This window comes from Phocoena phocoena, chromosome 3 (genome assembly GCF_963924675.1).
Source record: "Phocoena phocoena chromosome 3, mPhoPho1.1, whole genome shotgun sequence".
Lineage (NCBI taxonomy): Eukaryota > Metazoa > Chordata > Mammalia > Artiodactyla > Phocoenidae > Phocoena > Phocoena phocoena.
The window spans coordinates 168714840-168742728 of NC_089221.1; the positions used below are offsets into that span (position 1 = coordinate 168714840).

Consider the following 27889-nt stretch of genomic DNA (forward strand, 5'->3'; position numbering starts at 1 on the left):
CCCAAAAGGGAGGGGATGTCTGTATGTGTCTGGCTGGTTCATTTTGTTGTGCAGTGGAGGCTAACACAACATTGTAAAGCAACCATACTCCAATAAAAGTTAATTTAAAAAATTAAGTAATTATTAATAGGTATGTACTTAACTGCCGTTTTAAACCTTGTTTTCCAGTTGTTTTTGTAGTTTTTTGTTCATTTTGTCTTTTTGTTTTTCCTTTTTTGGTTTGATGGGGTTTTTATGTATGGGGGGGAACGCTTGAGTTCCTTTCTTTTCGTTTTTTGTGAATCTACGTTTTTGATTTGTGGTTACCCTGGATTTCAAGTACGTTGACCCATAACTGTATCTACTTGCTTTATACTGATAGTCATACAAGTTCAAACACATTGTACGGGATCTACATTTTTATACTCCCCTCCCCCACATTTTGTGATCTTGATGTCCCATGTTACGTCTTCATGCTTTTTCTTTTACTGTTAACTGTAGTTAGAATCACTTCTACAAAACTTTTTGATTTTTTAAAAAATCTGTATACTGGCTTAAGTGAGTTTCAATCCTTTTCTATATCTGCCTTTCCTATTGTGCTTTTCCCTTTCTTATAGAGTCTTGTTTCCTTTCTATTTAAAGAAGCTCTTTCAATATTTCTTTTAGGGTATGTTTAGTATTGCTGAATTCTTTTAGCTTTTGCTTGTCTGAGAAATCCTTTGTCTCTCCTTTTTTTTTTTTGGCCGCACCATGCAGCATGCAGGATCTTAGTTCCCAACCAGGGATCAAACCCGCGTCCCCTGCAGTGGAAGTGTGGAGTCTTAAACACTGGACTGCCAGGGAAGTCCCTCTCCCTCTATTTTATTTTGTTATTTTTTTGAAATAAATTTGTTTTTTATCTTTGGCTGCGTTGGGTCTTTGTTGCTCCGTGCAGGCTCTCTCTAGTTGCAGCGAGCGGGGGCTACTCTTCGTCGCGGTGCGCGGGCTTCTCATTGCGGTGGCTTCTCTTGTTGCGGAGCACGGGCTCTAGGTGCGCAGGCTTCAGTAGTTGTGGCTCATGGGCTCTAGAGCGCAGGCTCAGTAGTTGTGGCGCACGGGCTTAGCTGCTCCATGGCATGTGGGATCTTCCCGGGCCAGGGCTTGAACCCGTGTCCCCTGCATTGGCAGGCGGATTCTTAACCACTGCTCCACCAGGGAAGTTCCTCCCTCTATTTTGAATGATAGCCTTGCTGGGTAGAGTATTCTAAGTTGCAGGTTTTTCCCTTTCAGGACATGAGTGCATCACGCTACTCCCTTCTGGCCTGCAAAGTTCCTGCAGAGAATTCATCTGATAGGCTTATGGGGATTCCCTTCTAACTGACTCTGTTGTTTTCTTGCTGTCTTTCGAATCTTCTCTTTATCTTTAACTTTGGCCATTTTAATTATGATGTGTCTTTGTGTGTGCCTATTTGGCTTCAGCTTGTTTGGACCCTGGGTGCTTGCTGTACTTGGATATCTGTTTCCTTCTTTAGGCTTGGGAAGTTTTCTGCCATAATTTCTTCAAATACATTTTGGATCCCTTTCTCTTCTCCTTCTGAAGCCCCTCTTATGCGTAGGTTGGCATGCTTTATATTATCCCATAGAACTCTTATGTCATCTTCATTTTTTTAATTTGTCTTTCAGTCTGCTGTTCTGATTGGGTGATTTCCACTGTTCTGTCTTCTAGATCACTTATATGTTCTTCTGTGTCATTTCGTCTGCTATTCATTGCTTCTAGATTGCTTTTTATCTCACCAGTTGAATTGTCTAAGTTTGACTGGTTCATCTTTATAGTTTCTACTTCCTTGTTACAGGGATCTGCATTTCTATTAATAATCTTTCTTAATTCCTTTAACATTTTTATTATCTCTTTCTTGAACTTGGGGTCTAGTAGACTGGTGACATCTTTTTCGTTATTTGTTCTTTCAGGGGATTTCTCTCATTCTTTCAATTGGGAGTAATTCCTCTGCCTTTTCATTTTATTTAAGTTTCTCTGTCTCCATGAATTTAGGAGAAACAGTTATCTACTGTGGTCTTGAAGGGGAGTTTTTCTGTGGGAGCGTCCCTGTGTAGACTGTGTTGAATCCAGTACTTTTGGCGCAAGGGCTGGTTTTGGTATGGACACCAACCACATCTTTCCTCGGGGTGTGCTAGCAGCTACCCCCTTGATAGGGGGTTTGGTTGGTGTTGTGGTATCCAGAGCCTGTGCTGGGTGTTGGGCAGGGCTTCCTCTTTGCTCCATGGCTGTCACCACCCTGCTGGGGTGGGGTCTGCTCCCCAGTTATTGGGGTAGAAGTCCTGAGGATTGGGTTTGATGAGTCTCCCTTGCCCTTGAGTGCCTGCCCTCAAGGAGGTGACCGCCGAAGCAAGTGAGGCCCTTGTGGTCACAGCAATGCCCGGAGTGTAGCCCAAGGTCACATCCCTTTCTCCATCGTGTTCATCCCAGACCTAGTGCCGGGCTATGTCGTGGAGTAGACCTGGGCAGGCCTCTCCCAAGACCTGTCCGCCTCAGATCTGACTCCAAGCTGCTGTGTAGAGTGGGTGGAGCTGGGGTGCTCCCGCTGGAAACGAATCACCACCTACTCCTGCCCAGGGCCTTTCTGCCTGAGACTCAGCGCCCAGCTGCTCTGTGTTTCCGTGGCACCATTCGGTGTGCAGGCCGACAATGCCAGACCCCCTTTGCCGTGTGCGTGCTGACAGTGGGCTCCACGATTCCCCCCCGGATGAGACCCCAGGCCTTCTGGGCTGTCCCCTGCAGGTAGATCAAGTCCTCTCCCAGGGCCTGTCTGCCGGAGATTCAGTGCTTCATGGCTGTGAATATTTGTGGCCCCGCCCCGCGTGCACGCTGACAGTGTCCGCCCAGTTCCATCCGCCGCTCCTGTGCGTGTGCGGACAGTGGTCTCTGTGGTTTGGCCCGGATCACCCCCCAGGCGCCCCGGTCTGTCTCTGCGCAGCTAGACTGAATCTCTGCCCTGATCTCACACCAGGCTCTACGGTGGAGTGTGTGAGGCCAGGACACCGGGTCCTTCGGATTGGAGAAGTGCAGTGAGGCGGCAGCCGCCAGCCCTCTGATTGTCTCTCCCCACCCTGACTGTTAGCAAGCCGGCATGCATGCACTCCTCGAGAGTGGAGTCTGGGCTTCTCCAGCCCCTTTACCTGTCCCAGCGAGTTTCCCAGCAGGCAGCGGGGCTCCCCAGGGCAAGGGTCTGCCCGTGTGGACCTTCTCTTCCTTACAGATCCTTCCCAGGTTTGCCAGTCCTGTCCTGATGCTTTTTTTTTCTTTCTTGTCCAACCCAGTTATATAGAGATCTTTCCTGCAGCTTTGGTCGTATAGGGGTTCTCTGTCAGTTTCCAGTCCGTTTGCTGTGAGAATTGTCCCACGTGTAGATTTTTTTTTTTTTTTGCGGTTGGCAGGCCTCTCACTTGTGGCCTCTCCCATTGCGGAGCACAGGCTCCGGACGCGCAGGCTCGGCGGCCATGGCTCACGGGCCCAGCCGCTCCGCGGCACGTGGGATCTTCCCGGACCCGGGGCATGAACCCGTGTCCCCTGCATCGGCAGGCGGACTCTCAACCACTGCGCCACCAGGGAAGCCCCCCGGTCACAACATTTTTATCCGCTGATCAGTACATACCTTGTGTAATGTGTATTTCTGTTTGGGGACACCTTAAGATATACTGGTGATTCACTAGCATTGAACTCATGGCCAACAGCGCTATAATTCGTGCCTATATGGAGCTTATTTAACACGTGTATAATCTTTTCATAAGGCACCTCACAGCCTTCTTGTACTCAAGACCACTAGTCAGTACTTCAGCACTGTACTTGGGGGCCGTCTTCAACAGTGAAATCACCAATAAAAATGCAAAAAGACAGAGCACTAAACAGACCCCCAAAAGACACACGTTCACAGTCTGAGCCGAAGCAAGGAGGCACCTTCTTCGACCTTCAGCCGTGAACGTGCACGTTGGGTCATTAAAATTTGCCAGTGCTGTGAGCATTTCCAGAGGTGACTACAAAAGCGCCACAGGCGTTCATTTGGGGGGTTACAAATAATGTTAGTGAGCAGGCAAACTTGTTAATATGGACCCTGCAGATAAAGAGGGTCGACTATACTTACATATTCAAAAACATAAAAACTTGCCAAATTGAGGAGGCGGGCTTTAAGCCTTATCTGCGTCAAATGCTTTTTGCGAGGAGAACGTCTTCATACATTTCTTATCGATTTATAATTTGATGTTTGAAACTAAAAGAAAAGGGGTGCCTCTGGATATCTAGAACCTTAAGGGACACTGAAGGTTTTCTTCCTCCTGTCCTGATGGGCTGACCCTCCCTGCTCCTCCTGCCGATACTCTTTCAGGGCCAGATACTGTGGACGTGCAGTATCAGCTTTGGTCTGTCCATACACGGACTGTTGGATGAGAGAGGAAGAAAGTTCTTTTTTCTTTCAAACTGCTGCTGTCTTGGACCTCATGACAACAGCAAACTCATCTTTCCCGAAAGATGGAATTCATCAAGAATCACAGCTGCTGGACTTCCCTGGTGGCCCAGTGGTTAAGAATCTGCCTGCCAATGCAGGGGACACCAGTTCGAGCCCTGGTCCGGGAAGATCCCACGTGCCGCAGAACAGCTAAGCCCATGCGCCACAACTACTGAGCCTGCGCTCTAGAGCCCGCGAGCCACAACTACTGAGCCCGCGAGCCACAACTGCTGAAGCCCGCTTGCCTAGAGCCTGTGCTTCGCAACAAGAGAAGCCACCGCAATGAGAAGCCCGCGCACCACAAGAGTAGCCCCCGCTCGCCGCAACTAGAGAAAAGCCCGCGCACAGCAACGAAGACCCAACGCAGCCAAAAATAAAATATAAATAAATTAAATTTATATATTAAAAAAAAAGAATCCCAGCTGTTAACTGGGACCAACGGGGTGCTGTGATGATCACTGTCAACGCGTGTGAGGGGCTTTGGGGCATCAGACACTGCCCCCTTCTGGTCATCTTGTTGCCCCTCCACGGCCACCCTGTGAGATGGGGGTCTGTTTTTACAGATAACGTCCCCTCCCAAGACTCAGAAGGTTGGACTCACACAGCCAGTCAGAATTTGAACCCAGAACTGATTTTAGAGTCTGAGCTTCTCAACAAAGGACAAGATGTTCGCATCTGGCCAAAAATCAGAACACGTGGTGTTGAAGTGCTTTATTGTCAGAACTTAGTGGAAGGGTTTTCAAGTTGCTCCCAGGAAGGCAAGTAGGTTCGGGGACCCAGTTCTTCTTCAAATGTGTGAAAGCTTTTCTTCTCTGATGTCTCAAGTCAATCCTCCGAAGAGGAAAAAAAGCCAGTTGGAACCCACAAGGTCAGATCTTTTTTTAAAACAGGCAGTTCTTCAGAGACCTCCCCATCAGCTTTCCCAGGATCACGCCCTGAAGGTTCATGGGAGTTCAGAGGTCTGTGATGGCCCTGTCGCTTCAAGAGGCATGGCAGGTCTGAGAGGGGGGTACCTCTTCAACAGGTGGATGACAAAGAGACTGACCCATAGGGAATCTGACTTCTTAAAAACACGAGAGACTCAAGTCCCTGCCCAGAGCAGCAAATCACGTCGCGATGGGGTCTTCCTCTTGGAGGCTAGAGAGAAGAGAAAGACAAGTTATCACATGGGGATCCTTGGTACACGTATTATATGTTCATTCCCTGAGACCCCACAAGGTACTGTAAGATGGAAATATTCCAGAATGAACGGATCCACTTAGAAATGAGAAAAAGAAAAAAAAAAGAATCCCTCTCCAATGAACTTTAGAGTGGCACTCTCCAGGAGGAGTATCACGTGAGCCACCGAGGTAATTGAAAAATTTCTAGGGCTTCCCTGGTGGCGCAGTGGTTGAGAGTCCGCCTGCCGATGCAGGGGACGCAGGTTCGTGCCCCGGTCCGGGAAGATCCCACATGCCGCGGAGCGGCTGGGCCCGTGAGCCATGGCCACTGAGCCTGTGCGTCCGGAGCCTGTGCTCCGCAACGGGAGAGGCCACAACAGTGAGAAGCCCGTGCAAAAAAAAAAAAAAAATTCTAATAGCCACACAAAAAAGGAACTGGTGAAATTGACTTAGGTGCTATATTTGATGTAACCCGGTATGTCCCAAAGATCATCATTCCAACCTTCAGTCAGTACTTTAAAATATGAATAAGATGTTGTATGTTCTGTATTTCGTACCCTGACTTGGAAGCCCAGTGTGGGTTTTATACCCACAGCACATCTCAGTTCAGACGGGCCGCATTGTGGGCCAGTGGCTGCCATACTGGACAGCACAGGTGCAGAGAGGGTCCACCTCCCACCCCCACGTCAGTGTTGGATGATCTCTTACCCAACCACAAAGTGAAATCTGAAATCTTGCAAAAGACGCGGAATGATGAGTGTGATGGGTTTAGCTGCTGGGCTCACCCACGGCACTTTGACAAACGAATGTGTGGAGAAGTTTAATCGGTTAACAACGAAGAAGAGAAAATGGATACAGTGGTGTCATGGGCTGGATTGTGTTCCCCTCCACAAATTCGTATGTTGAAGTCCTCACACCCAGGACCTCAGGATGGGAGTGTCTTTGGAGATGGGGTCTTTACGGAGGTCATCAAGTTAAAATGAGATCGTTAGGGTGGACCCTAACCCAATAGGACAAGTGTCTTTATAAGAAGGGGAAATTTGGACACAGATGCAGGGAGAAAACGGCCGTCTACAAGCAAAGGCGAGGGACTTGAGAAGGAACCAACCCAGTCGACACCTTGACCTTGGAGACTTCCAGCCTCCAGAAACTTGAGAAAAGAAATTCCTGTTGTTTAAGCACCCTAGTCTGTGGAACTTTGTCCTATGGTAGTTCTAGGAAACTAATACAGGTGGGTAGGCTGTGGACATCAGAAGAGGATGATTTGACCACTAAAGGGTTACAGGTGACCCTTGGGACAACCGAAGCTGCATCCTCCTCTCTGCCTGCACTGTGCCTCTAGCTGGGGTTCCAAAATCCTATCAGTGACTCCTGATGTCGTCAGGGCTCCCTGTGAACAAGACTTGGGGGAAAAGGGGGAGAAGAGGGGTGGGTGGGAGGAGCTCAAGTCTCTGTCCTTTACCCCCCAGGGTGGGTCGACACACCTCATTCCTTGGGTTCCCGGCCAGTAGAACTTCTCCCACCCACAGTTTTCTTTTTTTTTTTTTAATATATAAATGTATTTGTTTATTTTTGGCTGCGTTGGGTCTTTGTTGCTGCGCACGGGCTTTCTCTAGTTGCGGTGAGCGGGGGCTACTCTTCGTTGAGGTGCGCGGGCTTCTCGTCGCAGTGGCTTCTCTTGTTGCGGGGCACGGGCTCTAGGCGCGCAGGCTTCAGTAGCTGTGGCACGCGGGCTCAGTAGTTGTGGCTCGTGGGCTCTAGAGTGCAGGCTCAGTAGTTGTGGCTCACGGGCTTAGTTGCTCTGTGGCATGTGGGATCTTCCCAGACCAGGGCTTGAACCCATGTCCCATGCATTGGCAGGCGGATTCTTAACCACTGCGCCACCAGGGAAGTCCCCCACCCACAGTTTTTGACAAAAGGGCTTCTCCAAATAAGTCACAATGAAACATTTGGGCATTTCACCAAAAGCTCTGGTCCTGGATGGGAAGGCTGCCCTGCTCCCTCTACGAGACAAGTAAAAGGCAGGAAGAACAGCTAACAGAGTTGGTGGCCAAGCAGGAGGGAGTTTGCATGCCCTGCTGGGACCCAGGAAGAGCGAGAGTTGAGGGCAGACACTACCTAGAAGCCGCGGCAGCCGCGCGTGGGTGTGTGTGCACACGAGGCCTCTGCGGTTCTGCTCAGGGACCTACCTGCCGCCTGGGGGAGACCAGCTGTGTTGGACTCATCTGAGGCACAGCCCAGCGAAGCCGGTCTCGCCATTGGGGCAGCCGGGAGCAGCTCTGCCAATGACGTCACTGATAGAAGTTGTCGATTTGCGTTTTGTATTTCTGGATTATGAAATGTCTTTTAATCTTTGTCGTTGGACCTGCCGAGAAAGGAGAAACCAGTTCAGATGTAGGGATGCAATAAGAGTCCACGTGCCCTGGGCGTGACCAGGAGACAGGTTCTCATGGCTGGGGCCGGGCTGGTGGCTGGCTGTGCCCTTGACTTCCTGGGGGCACCCCCTTTGCCATCCGCTGGGATGAGAGGACCCCTCCCCACCCCCGCCTTGTCCTTCGGCCGCGGTGAGGATTCCGTGAGCTGGTAGGTGGAGAGCACAGTGAGCTCTGTGCCTGACAGGGATGCTGCAGCCGACCATGGAGGGACAGCCCCTGACCCTCTGATTTTATAGGTGAGGCTCAGGGCCAGTTGCTCCAAGGTCACCCAGCAAGTGCATGGCAGGGTGAACACTCGAACTTGAGACTTGTTTCATATGCAGCCCAGGACGCCCTGTAGGCTCCGGTCACCACGGGGTGTGGGCTTCCCTCCAGATGTCCTAGACACACACACACACACACACACACACACAGACACACACACACACACACACACACACCCAACCCTGGATCACATTTCCAACTCATAAATAAAAAGACCAGGGTTTGGAGGGACAAGTCCCAACTCCATGTGGCGGGCACAGGATTTGAACCCAGGTTGTTAAAGACTGCATGCTTGCCATGTTCCCAGCTCCCTGCGGTCCACGCTGTGGAAGTACAGCCGAGTGCTGAAAGCAAGCCCCAGGGGGGACCTCAGGGGAAGGCAAGACCCCCCCACCCCGACCCCTCCCCTCTCGGCAGGGAGATAGGCAAAGCTAAACTAATACATAGGGTAGTTTCAGACTCTGACGTATTAGGGAAGCAAGAAGACAGGGCGGTACAGTAGGTGTGACGGTGGACTGTAGGGTCAGTGTGTTAGGGGGGACGGCAAGCTGCCTTAGCCAGGATGGCCAGGGAAGGCTGCTCTCAGGAAGTGTCCTTTAGGGTGAGACCCGGACAATGAGAAGGAGCCTTTCGGGCAAAGAATTGCGGGGAAGAGCAGTCCAGGCAGAGGGAGCAGCAGGTGCAAAGGCCCTGGGAAGAAGGGTGTGTGTGTGTGTGTGTGTGGCCGCGGGGAGCTGGACACCTGTTAGCTGGAGGCGGCCGCATCCCCCTCCCGGTCCACAGCTGGTCCCACAGACACTCTGACTCCCAGAAAAAAAGATGCGTCTCCTCAGAGCCCACAGTGGCCCTGGACACTAGCAAGGGACCAGCCTCCAAGTTTCAAGGCCACTGGCTCTCCGGGCCACTCACCTAGCTCCCCGCCACTGATGGAAAAGTCCTTCTCCAAGATGACCCACTTCTGAATCTTCTGCGCGTTGGAGATGGCACACTGATTCACGGCATTTATGCCTTTCTGGATGGCCGTGTAGACCAAAGGGTCTCGCAGCTCCAGGATCTCGGACACGGTGGTCGCCTGGCTGCCTACATTCCGGCAGAACTTGATGGCCTCCCAGGTCAGTCTGTCCAGCGGCTCTCCAGTCGTCTTGTCGACCTCACACTGCCCCAAGACACCCCTGTCACAACGCCTAGCACCCGGCCCTGAGGACCAAGAAGCGGATCCCTCTCGCCTAGAACACCCACGTTACCTTCAGCGTCAGGAGGACACCCAGAAACTTGGCCTTATCTCCCACTAACATGGCGTTACTGATGATGGGAATCTTCTCCTTAATCAGGTTCTCGATGGGAATGGGGCCCACATTCTCGCCGCCAGCAGTGATGATAATTTCTGAAACAAAGCATGGCTGGGTGTGGGTTCAACCGTGACAGTCCAAAAGCCCTGCCCCTCTGTGGATCAGAGGGGACAGAGGTTGGCACCAATGACCACTCACCTAGAAAACCCCAGAAGCAGAGGAAGACCTCCGCCCATGGCCAGGACTCTCTCTCTGTCCTTCTCCAGGACACAGACCCAAAGTCACTCTGCCCTTCATCCTCCATCTTCAGATTTCCATTAAGCATCCAAGTCCTGGGCATTCCACTTGGACAGCATCTTACGAGCTCCTTGCCTATTTCTTGGTCCCCCATACCCTGCTCCAGGCCCTCCAGCATGTCTTGCTTGGAAGATAGGTGCTTCTGACCACACCCTGTCTCTCTGATTCCTCCTTCTCCCATCATTTGGCAACTCCCAAAGACCCTAAGTCCACGCTCCCCCTGGGGGGGCGGGTGTCGCATCCCTAATTTTGGCAAGCTCTAAGAGTTGTGTCACTTTCTCTCACTGCCCCTGAAATTCTTCAAGAGCCCCTCCTCCTGCCCCAGACACAATCTTTACTTGTTCTTTCACCCTGGGATGCTTGCTGCACCCACCCAGACTCTCTCCCTCCCATCCCATGATCTCACAGTCACCCTAGCTGAGGTCGTTACAGCACTAGTAATAATCAGTTTGATCCCATAATGGACATCTCTGATATCATCTGCCCAGTGACGACTCCTTTGGGTTTCTTTAGGGAGCTACTCTCCATCTTTGTGTGGTTTTGGGGGGTTGGACTGCCGGTGTGAGCGTGTGACCAGGTCTGACCAGTCGGCATATTCCGTCCTCTACAGTGATTCATTCTGAGATGTGATAGCGACCCAAGAAGATCCAGCGAGAATCAGGCCTAAAACTTGCCGACGCTACTGGGAATAATACACTCTTACTCGTCCCTTGGGTGTTAGGATGAACCTAGACTGTTGGCAGCCATCTAGTCACCAAGTTGGAAAAGCCTCTTTAAGAATGGCATCAACACAGAGGACAGCATGGTAACAGAAGGATAGAGAGATTCCTTGTGATGTCATTTTGGCACCTGGATCCAGCCATGCCGGAAGCATGACCTTTTGGACTTTTCTGGTTTTGAGCCAGTAGCATCACTTTTTCACTCAAAGCTGCTTAAGAAGGGTTTTCTGTTGCTTATCATGGAAATAATGCTAACACAGCCCTCTAATTGTATAATTACTGCCTATGTCAGGCTCCATGCCACATGGTCCCCCTCAGAGGTTGGTAACCTCCAGCCTGTGGGCTAAATCTCACCTTCCGCCTGTTTTTGTATGGCCACGAGCTAAAAGTGGCTTTCACATTTTTTAATGGTCGGAAGGAAATCCAAAGAAGAATAATATTTGTGACACATGAAAATCCTGTGACACTTGTGTTGGCAAACAGCCATGGCCGTCGGTCTGCACATCGTCTACTGCTGCAGCGGCCAAGTGGAGCAGCTACGACAGAGACCCTGTGTCCTGCAAATCCAGAATATTTACGAGTGGGCCCTTTATGGGAAAAGTTGACTGATCCCTGCTCTACATCATTTCAGTTAATCCTCACTGAATCGTTACAACTCTGTAGTTATTGTTATCCTCGAATGGCAGGGGAGGGAACAGAGGTTTCAGGCCCAGAATGGGCTTCTTTTCTGGCTCCATCCTGCCGAGGGCCACATGCTGGGCCCAGGGACAGAGCTGGGATGCGCGGACTGGGGTGTCCCTGTACATCAGTGTAAGCCTGCCCCGTGAAAGGCGGGGGCTGGGAGCCTTCAACGTTCAAGGTGAGCCTGCTCCCAGGAGGCCCCTGCGGAGCCCAGCCCCAGTACCTTTGATGCGGCCTGTGATATAGAGGAAGCCCTGGTTGTCCACGCGGCCGAGGTCCCCAGAGTGGAGCCAGCCCTCCTCATCGATGGCCTCCACGGTCGCGTCCTCCCTCTCCAGGTAGCCCATGAAGACATGCCGGCCCCAGAGGCAGATTTCCCCAACGCCATCCTTGTTCTGCTGGTACAGCATGTTCTTACACCCAGGCATGACTTTGCCGGAACTGCCAGGGGACAGGAGGGAGGAAAACTGAGGCTCGGGGAGACGAGGTCACCCACCCAGGTTGGCCTGGGTCTGTGGCCCAGGCTCCTGACGCTCTGCTCAGCCGGCCTGGGCTGGAAGCTGCTGCTGCACCCTCCCCAGGCCCCGGTGGGCATGAGAGGTGTTGGCCGAGTGGAGGGAGGGCTTGTTCAATCAAGTGAGCCAACTTCCCAAACACTTGGTGAACTGGGAAACCCAGCAGAGTTGTAGATTGTTTTATCATTACTGTTTTTGAGAATTAAAAGAAATTTTTATTGGAGTATAGTTGTTAGTTTCAGGTGTACAGCAGAGTGAATCTAGATTGTTTTTATCTTCACATAAACGGGAGAAGGACAGAGTGCTCCCGGGTTAAAAACAGCAACAGGGAATTCCCCTGTGGTCCAGTGGTTAGCACTCCACGCTTTCACTGCCGAGGGCCCGGGTTCAATCCCTGGTTGGGGAACTAAGATACCACATACTGCATGGCTAAAAAACAAAACAAAAAAACTGACTTGATTTCAATGTTTATCAACAAGGTATCTCATTTTCAGGATCTACAAGAGGTCCTTTCTGAACACCAAAACTTAAGAATTAAGATTAAATCTTTAAAAAAAAAAAAAGCTTTCCTAGGAATATGGAAAAACTCAGAAGCTATACAAGTTTCATGAGTTCAACCAGGTAAAGATAAAAAAATTCTGCACAGCAAAAAACACTCTTTTAGGAAGGACCACTCTTTGGTTTTGGAAGAAAACTCCAGTGGGCATTTGGGTTCTGCAGAAAACAGACCCAGATGGGATTATGGACTGGAGAAGGGGAGATACTGATGTGCGAGGTAAAGTAAGAGGCAGGAGATGGTTTTGCCAGATTGGGAAGACTGAATTTAGTTTTTGCTAAGTTCAGAGGCAGCCAGAACTCGGCCGAGCATGAGAGGAGAGCCAGCCTTGCAATATGGCGGCAGGGCGGGGGTCAGGGAGCGGCACAACCAGGAGGCCCTGTGAAGGAACACGGTTCTGAGACTCCACGTGGAGCTTGGCTTGGATGTTCTTACTGTGTCAGTATCACTGGGCTCCATCCTGCAGCCCGAGGTGAGCTGAGCTTGGGAGAAAGCCAGGAGGGGCCTGGGGACGTGTTTGAGATAAAGCACCGTGGAGATGAACTGTCCCGAGGTCTAGGGAGGTGAACCTTGGGTGGGTGAGCCCGGGGTGGGCCGTCTGGAGGCAGAGCCAGCAAATGACAAATAGGGAGAGTCCATAGAATGTTTGAGAGCCCTTCCCCTTTGTCCATGGGCTCTCGGACAAACTGGGGCTTCCCACGGTCACGAAAATTTGGGGCTTGGAGGCTGGAGAACAGGGGTCATTCTGGAGACACCAAGTCAGGATTCATCTTAGCCCAGAGGCCTGTCGACCCTCCCATCTTCATCCCTTTGACCCTAGAGGACCCAGAGGCTGCCCAGGAGGCCAGTACCTTAGAATCCGGTAGTTCTCTGGACTGGATGTGGAATGGGGTCCTGAGCTTTCGCTCATACCGTACGCCTCACCTATAGGTATGTCCAGACTTAGAAAGAACTCAGCAGTCTCTTGGTTGAGGGGTGCGGCCCCGCTGATAAAAATACGGCAGTGATCCAGGCCAAGGGAATTCTTGATTTTGGTGAACACGAGGGCCTTTGCCATGCGGTAGCTCAAGGGATTGTCATGTCCCCTATGAACGTGAATGCCAAGGAGAGCTCTATAGCCATGGGGCCACAAGTGGGCTGATGGGACCCAGCTGGAGAAGGCTGAGCCCCCTCACCACTGCCCTGTATGCCTGGCCCCGCTGGGCCCGCCACTTACCCTCGCATCCTTTTTGAGTTGACCTTGAAGCCAATATTTCTTGCCCATGAGAACACCTTTCTCCTCAAGCTTGAAGATTTGCCAACAGTTTCCTTTATCTTCTCATGCATCTTTTCCCAAATTCGGGGCACCCCCAGGAAGGCGGTAGGCTTTACCTCCTGCAGAGTGTTGACCAAAGTGCCCTGCAGGGCGCAGAGCTGGGTTAGCCACACCTGCAACCCAGATGTCCGTCTCTCCTCAGCCGCTCAGCTCAGCCCAGGAGAACCTTCTCTTGGCTTATTGGACCAGGGTGAGCTCCTGACCCAAGGGAGCCAATCCATTGGCTGGCCAGTGGCCAATCAGATTATCACGCTCTCTCTGGGGATTTGGTAGAGAGCACAGACCGGTAAAATATTTTTGGAAGGCAGCGTGAGAGTACTATTAACATTTGAAGTGCAACTTGGCAACTTCACTTCTGTGGGTGACAGAATTCAGCTGAATGAAAGATCAGGTACACAGAGAAGCACGTGTGAGATATTCTTTGTGCATCATTTTGTAACAGGATGGAAACAGACTTCATGGCCAATGATGGGGGATTGGCTAAAGAAACTGTGGCCCAAGAATGCAGTGGAGTATTATGCAAGATTCTCCCCCAAACTGATCTATAGGTTCAATGTAATCCCTATCAAAAATAGGCAAGCTGGGCTTCCCTGGTGGCGCAGTGGTTGAGAGTCCGCCTGCCGATGCAGGGGACATGGGTTCGCGCCCTGGTCCGGGAAGATCCCACATGCCGCAGAGCGGCTGGGCCCGTGAGCCATGGCCGCTGGGCCTGCGCGTCCGGAGCCTGTGCTCCGCAACGGGAGAGGCCATGGCAGTGAGAGGCCCGGGTACCGCAAAAAATAAAGAAAAATAGGCAAGCTATTTCATACAAATTGACAAGCTGATCTTAAGATTTATATGGAAATGCAGAGGATCTGGAATAACCAAAGCAATTTTGAAAAAGAAGAACAAAGTCAGAGGGTTTGTTACCTGATTTTGAAACTTATTACAGAGTAGGGTGATCAACTATCCTGATTTGCCCAGAACCGGAGGCGTTCCTGGAATGTAGGATTTTCACTTATGAAATCGGGAAAGTCCCAGGTAAACAGGGACAAGGTGGTCATACTACCATAAAGCCAGAAAAATAAAGTCAGTGTAGTTTTGGTGTAAGGATAGACATAAAGTTCAGTGGATCAAAACTGAAAACCTGGAGATGAATCGTCACATTTATGATCAACTGACATTCAATAAAAGTGCCAAGGCAATTTAATGCAGGAAAGGATATCTGTATACAAACAAACACACGAGGGCTTAGCTAACTTAGAACCTTCTTGCCAAATGCAAAAATTACCTCAAAATGGATCACAGACCTAAAAGTAAGAGCTAAATCTAAAAGCCCTCCAGAAGGACACATAGAAGAAAATCTCTGTGACCTTGGAGTAGGCAGTGATTTCTTACAAATGACACCAGAAGCATGGAAGAAAAAAAATCAATAAATTGGAGAGTCAACACTCATTAGAGGTAAACACGTTTTGCTTTTCAAAAGACACTAGTAAGAAAATGAGAAGACAAGCCACGGAACTGGGAGAAAGTATTTGCAAATCATATATTGGATAAAGGATTTGTATAAAGAACCCTTAACATTCAACAATAAGAAGATACACAACCAGATTTTTTAATGGTTAAAAATTTGATCAGACATTTTTCCAAAGAAGATATACACACGGCCAGTAAGTCGGGAAACGTTGCTCACCGCCACTAATCATTCGAGAAATGCAAATTAATATGGGAGATACCACTTTGCATCTACTAGGATGGCAATAATAATAAAAACAAAAACAAGTGTTGGTGAGGATGTGGAGAAATTGGACCTCTCGTACACTTCTGGTTGGGAATGTAAAATGACACAGCCACTTTGAAAACATTCTGTCAGTTACTTATGATGTAAAGCCAGGGTCCAGTGGTTAAGACTCTGCGCTTCCGCTGCAGGGGGCGCGGGTTCGATCCCTGGCGGGAGAACTAAGATCCCACGTGCCGCGCGGTGCAGACAAAAAAAAATGTTAAGACAGCTTTGTATCCTGGTTGACAATTTAAAATTTTTTGACAGTATTCGGGGTTGATAAGGATATTGGAGACTGGGAACTTCTCAGGCGCTGTAGGCGAGTGTGTATACATTATGTTTTCAGCCGGAAAATAAAGTATTCATTTACAGAGTGTCTAGTGTGTCTCGGACACTGAGCATGGGGGATGTGGGAGTGACCGAAAGGGGTCAAGGAGATATTTAAGCAGGGAACTAAATGACACGGAGGAGCCAGCCATGTGAAGGACAGGAGAATGAACCCCTTGGAAGGAATTACAAAGGCCCTAAGACTTAGCCTAGGGGAGATTATCCTGGATTTTCCAGGTGGGTCCAGTGTCATCACTGGATGACATAAGGGGTCCTTATAAGAGGGAGGCAGGAGGATCAGAGAGGTGTGACAGTGGGAACAGAGGTAGGTGTGTGTGTGTGTGTGTGTGTGTGTGTGTGTGTGTGTGAGAGAGAGAGAGAGAGAGAGAGAGAGAGAGAGAGAGAGAGAGATTTGAAGATGCTGTGTGCTCCTGGCTTTGAAAATGTAGGAAGAGGCCACAAGCCAAGGAACATAGGCAGCCTCTAGAAGCTAAAAAAGGCAAGGAAACCAGTTCTCCCCAAGAGCTTCCAGAAAGAACACAGTCCTTCTCATGTCTTGGTTTTATCCCATTGAGACCCATTTTAGACTTCTGACCTCCAGAACTGTGGCATAATAAATTTATGTTGTTTTAAGCCACTAAGTTCTGTGGTCATTTGTTCCAGCAATCATAGTAAGCAAATACAGAGGATGTAGCTGAGGAAAGTGCAGAGTTCTTTTCTGGCTCTGTTAAGTCTCTGCAAGGTCAGGACATACAAGAATTCTTTCACTTACTTAACATGAAAAACCTCCCAAAGATGAACTCCGGCTAAATGAAGAGGTAACCCCCAAAAAAGAACACAAGGACCTTAGAAGACAGAGGATTCGGCACAGGAGAGGGAGGAAGGGATATCCCTGCATGACAGCTTGTAGAAGCTACTGTTGATGTCCTCTTCAGACCTCTGATTGTCCACAGCTTCCCTCTTTTTCAGAGAACTGCCCTTATTCAGAAATGCCTGGGAAGTCATGCATCCACATGAGTGCATAAACCTATAGCCAATGACTCTGAGATGGGGGTACAAAAGCCCAGACCCCTTGCCTCAAAGCAGTACCACTGTGGTGCCATTCACGCTTCAGAGATTCCCATGGGATTGGTTTGCTTAAGGGCAATTCCACTCACATGCCAGCTGAACTTCCATCCTCTCTTCTCCCCTTGCCGTATCTTGCTCCCCTCACTCCCTTACAGTTTTCACCTGAGAGATCCTACTCAACTAATTACAAAAATCTCCATCCCATCTCAGGTTCTGCTTCTAGGGGGCCCAATCTAGGACAACTTAAAACAACAACCAGTCCTACTCAGGGCAGAAGGATGGAGGAGAAAATAATGCAGTAGGTGTTAGAACATTTGGAAAATCCCAATAAGCATGTGACAGTTGGGATGGAGCAACTGGACAGGTATACAGAAAACTTCCACCCAATTGGAAAAGAAAGGCAACTATTAACTCTGGGGAAAACAAAAGGTTGTACCAGACAGGAAGTGTAATCATGTAGTAAACTACATGGCTCCGTTAACTAAGAAATCTTTTCATTGAGAGGGTGGGTACAGGGGAAGCAAGTGAAGATGGGGGTGTAAGAGGATTAAATCCTTGCCTACTGCAATAGAAAAGTAATAGGTAATATTTAAAAGTGCATGAATCATGAAAATTATTACATATTTTTTAAAAACTGGAGGTGAATGCCAGAAGAAATCTCTTGAAAGTTCTGGAGAGTTTGCCTCTGGAGGGTGGTTAGGACACTGCTGTTTTTCAAAAGAGGTCCAACATCCCTTATCTCAAACCCTTGGGGCCAGGTGTGTTCTGGAACTTAGAATTCTCTGGCCTTCAGAAAGGTAATACGGTGCTTATTTGTTACATGAACCCCACAGCGGTGTCTTGGCAAGCCAGCTGAAATCCTTCACCTTAATATTTCTGCAGGTACACGTATTCCCAATACGTGGGATAAAAATGAAGACTCCAGATAGCTTCACATCAGCTTAAGTCAGATTTTCCTGCCAAAAACGTTTGGTTTGGGGAGCATTTTGGAGTTGGGAATACTGACTTTAAAAAAAACTACACACGTACACACACGTTCTGCTTTCAATACCATTCACATCTTAGTCTTAGGTTGTTCAGTGTACAGTCTGCACAACCATGGATACCATGACTTGGATAAAGATAAAAACTAAAAGAAGGTGGCCGACTGTTTCAAATGCTGCTAACTGGGAGCATCAGACGAGGATGGAGAAGGAACCCCCCAGATCTGGGACCTGAAGGAACCATCCACACCTCCGGGCTGCCCTTAGCCTTCATACCTTCAGTGCGTCTGCTTGAGCAAAGTAGGTGAAAGCCCCGACCTTCATGGGTATCCAGACATCCATCATCTGAGCTGCGATGTGGCTGAGAGGAAGGTAGCTGACCACCACCTCCTGCTTCTCAGGAGCATAAGCCAGATTGAAGTCCCTCGCCACCGACCCTGCCGTCCACGTGATCTAGAACACAAATCAAGCTTACAGTCCAGTACCGTTCCGCGCGCCTCATCCTTGCCCGAGGGCCATGTAAATACAATTATTTAACAAACACAAAGCACCTGCTTAGGCACCGCTCTTGTACTTTACAAACATTGAGTCCCTTAGCCCTCATCTGCACACACTGGGGTTGATAACTGCGATTCTCGCATCTTACAGGTGGGGAACAGAATCACAGAGAGGTTCACTGACTTGCCTGAGGATGGAAGGAGCAGTAAAATTCGATGGGAAGCTTTGGGGGATTACCAGACGCCCTAGGATCCAGCAACAGACTCTAGAGTCGGAATGTCTATCGGGGATAGTCAGAAATCTGAAGGATTCAGAAAGTGTCCCAGAATCAAATCCTGACTCCGCCATTTACTAGCTGTGTGTCCCTGGGCTATTTGCTTAAAAATCCTTTGCAGCCTGTATTTGCTCATCTGTAAAAGGGGCACAGACCTTCCTCGTGCCCAACATAAAACTATAAAACCAACACTGTCCAACAAACGAAAAGGCCACCCATAATCCCGTGGCATTAATACCCCAACAATTAGTATGTTAATGTTTTTCTTTCTCCGGTGCATACGTTGATGGAAAGTTTTAGCGTACCTATGATTTTGCAATCTATATTTTTTACTGGTGCCATAAGTCTCTGGCAAACAGTCGTCTCGTTAATGCAGCCACACGGGCCTCTGCACTGTTCCTCCAACACATCAGGCAAGGTCCCGCCTCAGGGCCTTTGCACGGGCTGTTCCCGCCGCCTGGGATGGGCATCCTCTAGCTGTCTACACAGCTGACTCCTCAAGATGTTATATTCTGGTTAAATGTCGCTTCCTTACGGAAGCAGTCTCACATCACCCGGACTGAAGTTTCCAGCATCTTTCTAATCCACTACGTACTACTTGCCACAATCTGAGTGGTTTCATTTGTTCATTCCCTGGCTGTCTTCCCGAGCGCCACCATTGGGTCTGTTTTGCTCAAAGCGGTTTTCCCGGCACATAGTAGGTGCCCAGTAAATTTTTGTTGAATGAATGAATGAATGAGGAAAGAGAAGTTACATTTAAGTGTAATGAGATATACAAAGCACTCGCCCTGTAGTAAGCCCTCAAGATTTGTCCCTCGTCTTTCTCTGGGCCTCAGGATGGAGGGATTTTCCGTCTGTACCCATAAGCCCTGTCACCCACAGTGACCCAAGGAACCCAGTGCCCATTTGTTGAGAAAAGGGGCTAGGTGTGTGTAGACCGCGATTTACAGTGGTTTAGACACTCCTGGGTTCAGATCCTGGCTCAGACCTTTCTGTGCTCTCTGACCTTATGCAAGTCATTTCCCCTCTCTGAGCCTCAAGTTTCCCAATCTCTGAAAGGGGTTAATGACACATCTTACCTTGTGGGGTTTCTGTTAGGGGTTAGTGTGTTTATCTCAGCATGGCATAGTACCCTATAAACGGGAGAAGCTTTGAGCTGTTGACGTATGTTGAGAACATGGGACTAGCTTTGACTTCCTGCTGTAAAGGTGATGATGATTTAAAAAATAATAGCCGACAGGGATTATTTTTTAATCCCAATGTGCCAGGCTTTGCTCTGAGCATTTTATGTCTGTGTGGTAGGTTAAAGACAACTGCAAATTCTCTGCCACCCCTGCCATTCAGAGCTGAAGTCTGTTTTCCTTTCCCTTCACAGGGCTGGTCTAGTGACTGGTTTTGACCCACAGAGTGGAGCACCGTGTAAACTTCTGACATTGAGTCCTAATAGACTGCAGCTTCTGCCTTTGTATCAGGGCATGCTTGCCCTCGGAGGAGCCAGCGCCACGTTGAGAAGTTCGACAGCCTCGATGCCCCCATGCTTTGAGGAAGTGCAAGCCCCGTGAAACACGTGAGTGAAGCCCTGCTTGGACCTGCCAGCCCAGCCTGGGCACCAGCTGAATACAGCTGAGTGACCCCAGCTGACACTCTGTAGGGCAGAAAAGACACTTTGCCAAGCCCTTCCCAAATTCCAGACCCAGAAATAACACACTCTTGGTGTTTTAAGTTGCTAAGTTCTAGAATGGTTTGTTACGCGGCAGTAGCTGACACAGTATAGGAAATAATTTAACCTTCATAGCAACTCTGAGAGGTAGCAACCATTCTTGTCTCCATTTTACAGATGGGCAAACCGAAGCCCAGAGAAGTTAAGGAAATCTTCTCAGGTCACATAGTTAGCAAGTGGGAGAGCCAGGATGCAGATCCAGGCAGACTTGCTCCAGGGGCTCGGCTTTTGTCTGCCCTCTGTGAGGACATGATCTCACTAGACATGAAGCCACTGGGAGCGTGGACGCTGGCCAGGGTTGGGTGGGGGCCTCATCAGACTCCATTCATTCAGTCCACACAATGGATTGAATCCTCCTGTACACCAAGCACTGGAGACACAGCAGTGAACCAGACAGATAGCCCCTGCCCTCAAGGAGCTGTTGTTCATGATAAACACGTGACTGTATAATATGGCAGTGCAAGAAAAAACAGTAGCCAAATGGGGCTTGGGGGCTAATGGGATGGTTTATTTTTCTTTGCTATTTTAAACGTGGAAGTCAGGGAGGGCTTCACAGAGGCGGTAACATTTGAGCAGGGACCCGGAGGCGGTGAAGGAGCAAGTCATGTGGGTCTCTGGGAAATAGTATTCCTTGTAGAGGCAACAGCCAGTACAAAGGCCGGTGTGTGCTGCCAGCTATTAAGCTGGGCGGGTGGGGAAAGCCCTTATAAAGTAGAAACGCTTCATTTGAAAACTAGCAGTCTTGGGGCTTCCCTGGTGGCGCAGTGGTTGAGAGTCCGCCTGCCAATGCAGGGGACACGGGTTTGAGCCCTGGTCCGGGAAGATCCCACATGCCACAGAGCAACTAAGGCAGTGTGCCACAACTACTGAGCCTGCGCTCTAGAGCCCGAGAGCCACAGCTACTGAGCCCGTGTGCCACAACTACTGAAGCCTGCGTGTCTAGAGCCCTTGCTACGCAACAAGAGAAGCCACCGCAATGAGAAGCCCACGCACCACAATGAAGAGTAGCCCCCGCTCGATGCAGCTAAAGAAAGCCTGCATGCAGCAACAAAGACCCAACACAGTCAAAAATAAATAAATAAATTTATGGAAAAAAAAAACCCAACAACTTTATCGAGCTGTAATTGACATACAGGGAACTGCATTTGAAGTGTACAATTTGGCACATACGGACTATGTCTGCACCCGTGAAGCCAGCCATCACCAACATCGAGATGGTGGACATTTCCATCGCCTTTGTAATGCCTCTCTCTTGCCCTCCCCAGGCAGCCACTGATCTGCTTTTGGTCCCTGTAGATAAGTTTGCGTTTTCTAGGGATTGAACCCGGGCCCTCAGCAGTAGAAGCACGGAGTCCTAACCACTGGCCTGCCAGGGATGTCCCCCATAAACAGGATCTTTTAGCATGTATTCTCCTTATTCTTTCCTAACAGTAACCTAAATAACCATCAGATTTGGACTCCACCCAGACGTGAGTAAGTTTTCCCCAAGCACACGGCCTTCCTCAAGTAACTAAAACAGCTTCTGCTTTACCTCTGAATCACGATGTGTATACTGCCCTTTCATGTATTTATTGTATCAAACATGGTTCTGAGCTCAAACAACCCATGAGGCGGGGACTGTTCCATTGCACCCATTTTACAGATGAGGAAACTGAGGCTTGGAGGTGTCAGATGCCCTGCCCAAGATCACAGAGCCAGGTCTGCCCCAGAGTCCCTGATCTCAACCCGCGCACTATGCTGCCCCCAGCCTTGGAAGCATTTGCATAACCCTCTATGACCCACAGATCAAGGATCCCCCCATGTGCTGGGCCCCTAAACGCCACTGTGCCCCTGTGGGTCAAGAACAAAACTAGCCTGAAGACCACTGCCCCGGAGTGACGGGACCCTGGATGCTGCAAATTTCGTCCCTGTCAGCAGAGACAGCACTTACGTTGTCATGGCTAAGCATCACCCCCTTGGGATAGCCTATGGTCCCAGAAGTGTAGATGATCACAGCACACTGATTGGCCTTCTGGCTCTTTATGATCTGGTCCAGCTGGGACTCGGGGATGCTGTTGCCAAGCTCCATGAAATCATCCCACTGCGGAAAGAAAAGACAAGCGAAGACCTAAATAGACATTTCTCCAAAGAAGACACAAAAGATGGCCAAGAGGCACATGAAAAGATGCTCAACTTCACTAATCATTGGAGAAATGCAAATCAAAACTACAATGAGGTATCACCTCACACCTGTCAGAATGGCCGTCATTAAAAAGTCTACAAACAATAAATGCTGGAGAGGGTGTGGAGAAAAGGGAACCCTCTTGCACTGTTGGTGGGAATGTAAATTGATACAGCCACTATGGAGAACAGTATGGAGGTTCCTTAAAAAACTAAAAATAGAGTTACCATATGACCCAGCAATCCCACTACTGGGCATATACCCAGAGAAAACCATAATTCAAAAAGACACACACACTCCAGTGTCCATTGCAGCACTATTTACACTAGCCAGGACATGGAAGCAAGCTAAATGTCCACGAACAGAGGAATAGATGAAGGAGTTGTGGCACATATATACAATGGAATGTTACTCAGCCATAAAAAGGAACGAAATCGGGTCATTTGTAGAGTTGTGAATGGCCCTAGAGACTGTCACACAGAGTGAAATAAGTCAGAGAAAAACAAATATCGTATATTAACACATATGTGTGAAATCTTGAAAAATGGTGCAGACGAACCTATTTGCAAAGCCAAAATAGAGACAGTGTAGAGAACAAACGTATGGACGCCAAGGGGGGAAATGGGAGGGTGGGATGAACTGGAAGATTGGGATTGACATATATACACTACTATGTATGAAATAGATAACTAATGAGAACCTGCTGTACAGCACAGGGAACTCTACTCAGTGCTCTGTGGTGACCTGAACGGGAAGGAAATCCAGAGAAGAGGGGATCTATGTATACGTAGAGCTGATACATTTCACTGTACAGCAGAAACTAACACAACATTGTAAAGCAACTATACTCCAAAAAACAAACAAACAAAAGAAATGGAGGGTGGGGACTCAGGGTGTGTGAGTGGGGTCCTCAGCACCTAGGAGTTCCCTTCCCCAGTCAGATCTTGCCCCACCAGCTTCTCCCAAAGCATGATTCCCAGCAGGAGGAAAGGCACCTCTTACAAAAGCCCTAAGACGTTTGCTTCTTCTCCTCCACTTCCCAGGCAGGCTACTCAAGCACCGGTGCCTCGGTTTCCTCATAGGTAAAATGGGAATGACATCAAGACCCAACTGCTTGGGTTGTTTTAAGCAGTAAATGGGTTAATATATGTAAAATGCTCAGAACAGCAGAGTTCAATATTATTTGTGCTGTGCCTTCCCAGATGCCACTCAGCACCTCAAACTTATTAGTTACCAGATTGATGTGGCTGAGGGCCACTGTGATTGGTTTAAGCTAGAAGGTCCCATCTGCCTGGGCCCCAGTGGTTAGACTGGGTCTGGGCATGTGACCTCAGGTGGTCCAATCACAGTGAAGGTCGGGGCTTTTGCTGGAAGTGCTGGGACATGAATGCGTCATCTGAACGTGAATAAGATGTAGCCATAGGAGCTGCTGGACCATCTCAGGACTAGGGGGAATCAAGGCTGGCATGGAGCCAAGATATGAAGAGAGCAAAATGGAGTCTCGGTCACATTATTTGAGCCCCTGGCTCCAGCCGTGCCTGAAATCCACACCCTAGGTTGTGGCTATGAGCCAATAAATGGTCTTTTACGCTTAAGCCATTTGGTGTTAGGCTTTTGTCACTTGCAACCAAAGACATCCTTACTGATAAGAGATACATCATCTCCCTATGGCAGATGAAGGAGCTGAGGCTCAGAGGTGGTAAGTTACCTGCCCAGGGTCACACAGCAGGTAGACAGAGGAACTATCATTCTAACCCAAGACTGTCTGACTCCAGAGCCTGTGCTCTTAATTAGCTTAGAATTTGGTGCCTCAGGAGGAACTGTTGGGCTGTGTGAACCAAATTTCACCTGGGACCTGCAAAAATTCTACCTCTGAGCCCCTAGTGAGGCTCTGGTTGAGGGTAATGTTCTGTCTGCAAGACAGAGGGCACTCCAGGTCCTCCAGAAATGGCCAGTATTGCCTGTAGCCTGCCAGGGCAATGCTGGCCCCATCTGCAAGGGAAGAACCTTTACCCAGACCATCTCTTAACAGGGTGGGGTGATGGTGAGAGGAGGAGCACCCAGAAGCCTTTTGCAGGACCCTGTCCTTTCTCTGAGAGATGCCTCAAGCCCTCCCCCGCAAAGGATGCTCCCCTAATCGCTGGTGAAGACCTCATTCTCCCATGGCCACAAGTGATTGGATTAGGTAGACCCCAGACCTAGTCCTGTCCAATCCGGTCCTCTCTCTTGGCAATCTGGAATTGGTCCTGAGTCCAATCCCAGGCATCGTAACCTACCCAGTTAATTGTCTTATTCTGCCATCCCCCTGCCCCCGAATTTCACCTTCTGATTTCCCAGGCGCTTTCTTTTTCTCTCAGTTGTAATGAATGTCTTCCTAAACTGAATCTAAAAACGGTAGGTCCTGCTCACCCTTGCAGAGAAGTAGATACTAATCTATGTCACAGAACTCTTCCCTATAAATCATTGTCCTTAACCAGGGGTGATTTTGCCCCTGAGGGGACTTAGGCAGTGTCTGAGGATAGTTTTGATTGTTTCAACTGGGAGGGTGCTATTGGCATCTAGTAGGTGGAGGCCAGGGATGTCGCTCAACATCTTACAATGCACAGGGCGGCCCCCACGATGAAGAATTATCCACCCCAAATGTCCAACAAGGCTGAGAAACCCTGCTGTAAATACTATTTCTAACAAATGAGTTGATTTAACTTATCCAGGCTTAAGATATTGTTTCTGTGTTGGTCATTTTTAACCTCTGAAAGGTCTGTTAATTCTGATCGGCTGTCTTACTTAATTAGGCATTGTCCTGGTCTTAACATTTAAATGTTTTCTGAAAGGTGCACGAGCTGGTGAGTGTTTTGGCCAGAAAGGATCATTGACATCTTTCCTCCCGCTTGCGTGGAGGGCAAACCAAATAAACTCCACGACATTTTAGGACTTCTGATTTGGGACATGGGTTTGCTGGCCTAACAGCGTCTCATCCTGGCCCCTCACAGACCTCCTGCCCTGACTTCTGTGAGTTAACTCATTGTATCCTTAAAAACAAAACCCAGGGCTTCCCTGGTGGCGCAGTGGTTGAGAATCTGCCTGCCAATGCAGGGGACACGGGTTCGAGCGCTGGTCTGGGAGGATCCCACATGCCGCGGAGCAACTGGGCCCGTGAGCCATGGCCGCTGAGCCTGCGCGTCCGGAGCCTGTGCTCCGCAACAAGAGAGGCCGTGACAGTGAGAGGCCCGCGCACCACGATGAAGAGTGGCCCCCGCTCGCCGCAACTGGAGAAAGCCCTCGCACAGAAACGAAGACCCAACACAGCCAAAAATCAATCAATCAATAAATAAATTTAAAAACCAACCAAACAAAAAAAAGCAAAACCCAAACCCCCTCCTTTGGCTTAAGTGGGTTTCTGTTGCTTGCACCCAAGCATTTTCTGACTCTAGAAGACCCTGAGGCAGAGTGAATTTGCAAAAAAATGACTGCGACAACATTTACGGTGTCACCCACTCTTCAGGGGCCCCGCCCCTCCCTCAGTAAGAGCTGAAGTCTGGGCCCTTATGCAGCTTGGCCTTGCTGGGCAGTGTGTTACTTCCAAGAATAGGTTGTTAAAGGCAGGACAGCTTCCACCTGGATATTTCTCTCCCTCAAAACATTCTCTCTGGAGATCTGAGCCACCAATAAGTCCAGAGGTCCTGAAGTCATCATGCCGGAGACAGCATATGGAGACACCACAGAGAGACAGGAAAATGTGCTGGAGGAGCCCCAGCTGTAGGGTTGGGACCAGAGTGAGGACCAGGGGCTTCTCCTTGAGTGCAAAATTTTAGCGGATGTGGGGAAAAAAAAAAAAAGCTTGTAATCAAGATAAATAGTACTTTAATGCAATAATTTAAAAGTCACTATCAAAGCAGAGCAAATTCATTATGAATGAAACATCAAAAGTTTAAAAAAGGCTCCAGCAGTGCTGTTGGTCCGAGCCATTGCAGAAATGTGCACCCCTATATCCCTATTCGTATCTATTAAAACTGGCTAATGGTTTTAATAAAAATGTTGATGACTTTGCATCTGTGAAAACCAGGAAAGTAAATTTATAATAAGTTCTGGTTTGAATACAAATGAAATATTTAAACTTAATGTTGTGAGTGCCAGCACATCTAATTTTCAGTGATGCAGTATTTTTTCAGTTACCCTAATGGTCTGAAAAGCAACTAATAATAAAATGATTGGTATTGTCTTATGCCACCAATTTTTGGGGCGATTTGTTACACAGCAATAAATAACCAGAACAGACACCTTCTGGTAAATCAGAACCTTCATGCCAGAAAAAAATTATCTCAAAAGCCTCACCCCCTTCCCTTGTGAGGCCCCTTCCTCTCCCTCGCTCACCACCCACTTCCTTTCTGAGCCCCTGCCCACTTCCCTGGTTTGGCCTCACCCTCTCCCTTGCTCACTACCCACTTACTTTGGGAGTGCCCTCCTTCCCTTTCAAGGCTGTGCCCTCCCCTTTGCTCAGTGCCCCCTCTCACACTTACAGAGTACAGGTTGTTACATTTGCTCTCCTTCACTGGCAGCCTGTACTGAACGATTGCTTTTAGGGTCTTCATCTTGATCTTTGGAATCTGAAAAAAAGTTGTGTATGGACCTCATGGTAACGGGGCCCTGGAAGAGCGCATTCTAAGCTCTCTCCCTCAGGGACCTCAGCCTCTTTCCCTCCCCCTGCCCATGAAGTAAAACTTCTGCTCTTTGTCTTGACTGACAGGTAGGTATCAGTAGACTGCAACCATCACAGAGGGTTGAGGGCAACAGCCTCCTGAGTTCTGCTGTACAGAGCTGTGGTTTTGGTCGGTGAGTCGAAGGAGGCCCTCCCGGCTCTTCGTCTCCTGGCACCTTATGCTTCACAGCCAAGATCCAGCTAACCTTCTGGTTGGAGTAGGGCTACTCCATGAAGGTGGCTGGAACTGGCGGGGGTTCAGAACTCTCTACCTAAACCTAGACCTGTAAGGTTCAGGTAACCAGGCCTGTGGGATTCTTGCCCCCCTGTTTGTGCAAAGGAAGGAGTGTGCCTGTATGCCATTTCTAGCCGATCCAGTGAAGAAGTCATTTCCAACATCCAGTACGCTCCTTATAACCAGGTCTCTGGCATGACCTGGAGAGAAGAGATGACAGAAGTGCTTGTAACAGCTGGACAAGAGTTTTCCAGAGAGAGAAGAAACAGATATCCGAAAAGCCTGAAGCAGGTAGTAGCCGGGATGTTGGAGGGATATAAAAAGTCCAGGCTGGCTGGAATGGGGATGGAAGGGAGAAGGCCGGGGGAGGATGCAGGAAGGGATGGAAGGGCCAGGTAGGCCATGCCTTGGAGGTGACAGCAGGAGTTTGCAGTTTATTCTAAAGGAAGAAGGGAAGCACTG

General features: G+C 49.1%; 1 protein-coding gene across 1 annotated transcript in view; it reads right to left on the reverse strand.

The window, feature by feature from the left end:
• Window positions 1-7926: 7926 nt before the first annotated feature.
• ACSBG2 (acyl-CoA synthetase bubblegum family member 2) overlaps window positions 7927-27889 on the reverse strand; it is a 28205-nt gene continuing 8242 nt past the window's right edge. The window contains exons 5-13 of the mRNA XM_065873922.1: window positions 27014-27100; window positions 22266-22415; window positions 18120-18296; window positions 13608-13789; window positions 13243-13476; window positions 11544-11761; window positions 9579-9718; window positions 9244-9490; window positions 7927-8000 (exon numbers count right to left, since the gene is read on the reverse strand). Of these exons, the coding sequence (XP_065729994.1) occupies window positions 7927-8000; window positions 9244-9490; window positions 9579-9718; window positions 11544-11761; window positions 13243-13476; window positions 13608-13789; window positions 18120-18296; window positions 22266-22415; window positions 27014-27100 (1509 nt within the window). The remainder of the gene's footprint in view (window positions 8001-9243; window positions 9491-9578; window positions 9719-11543; window positions 11762-13242; window positions 13477-13607; window positions 13790-18119; window positions 18297-22265; window positions 22416-27013; window positions 27101-27889) is intronic.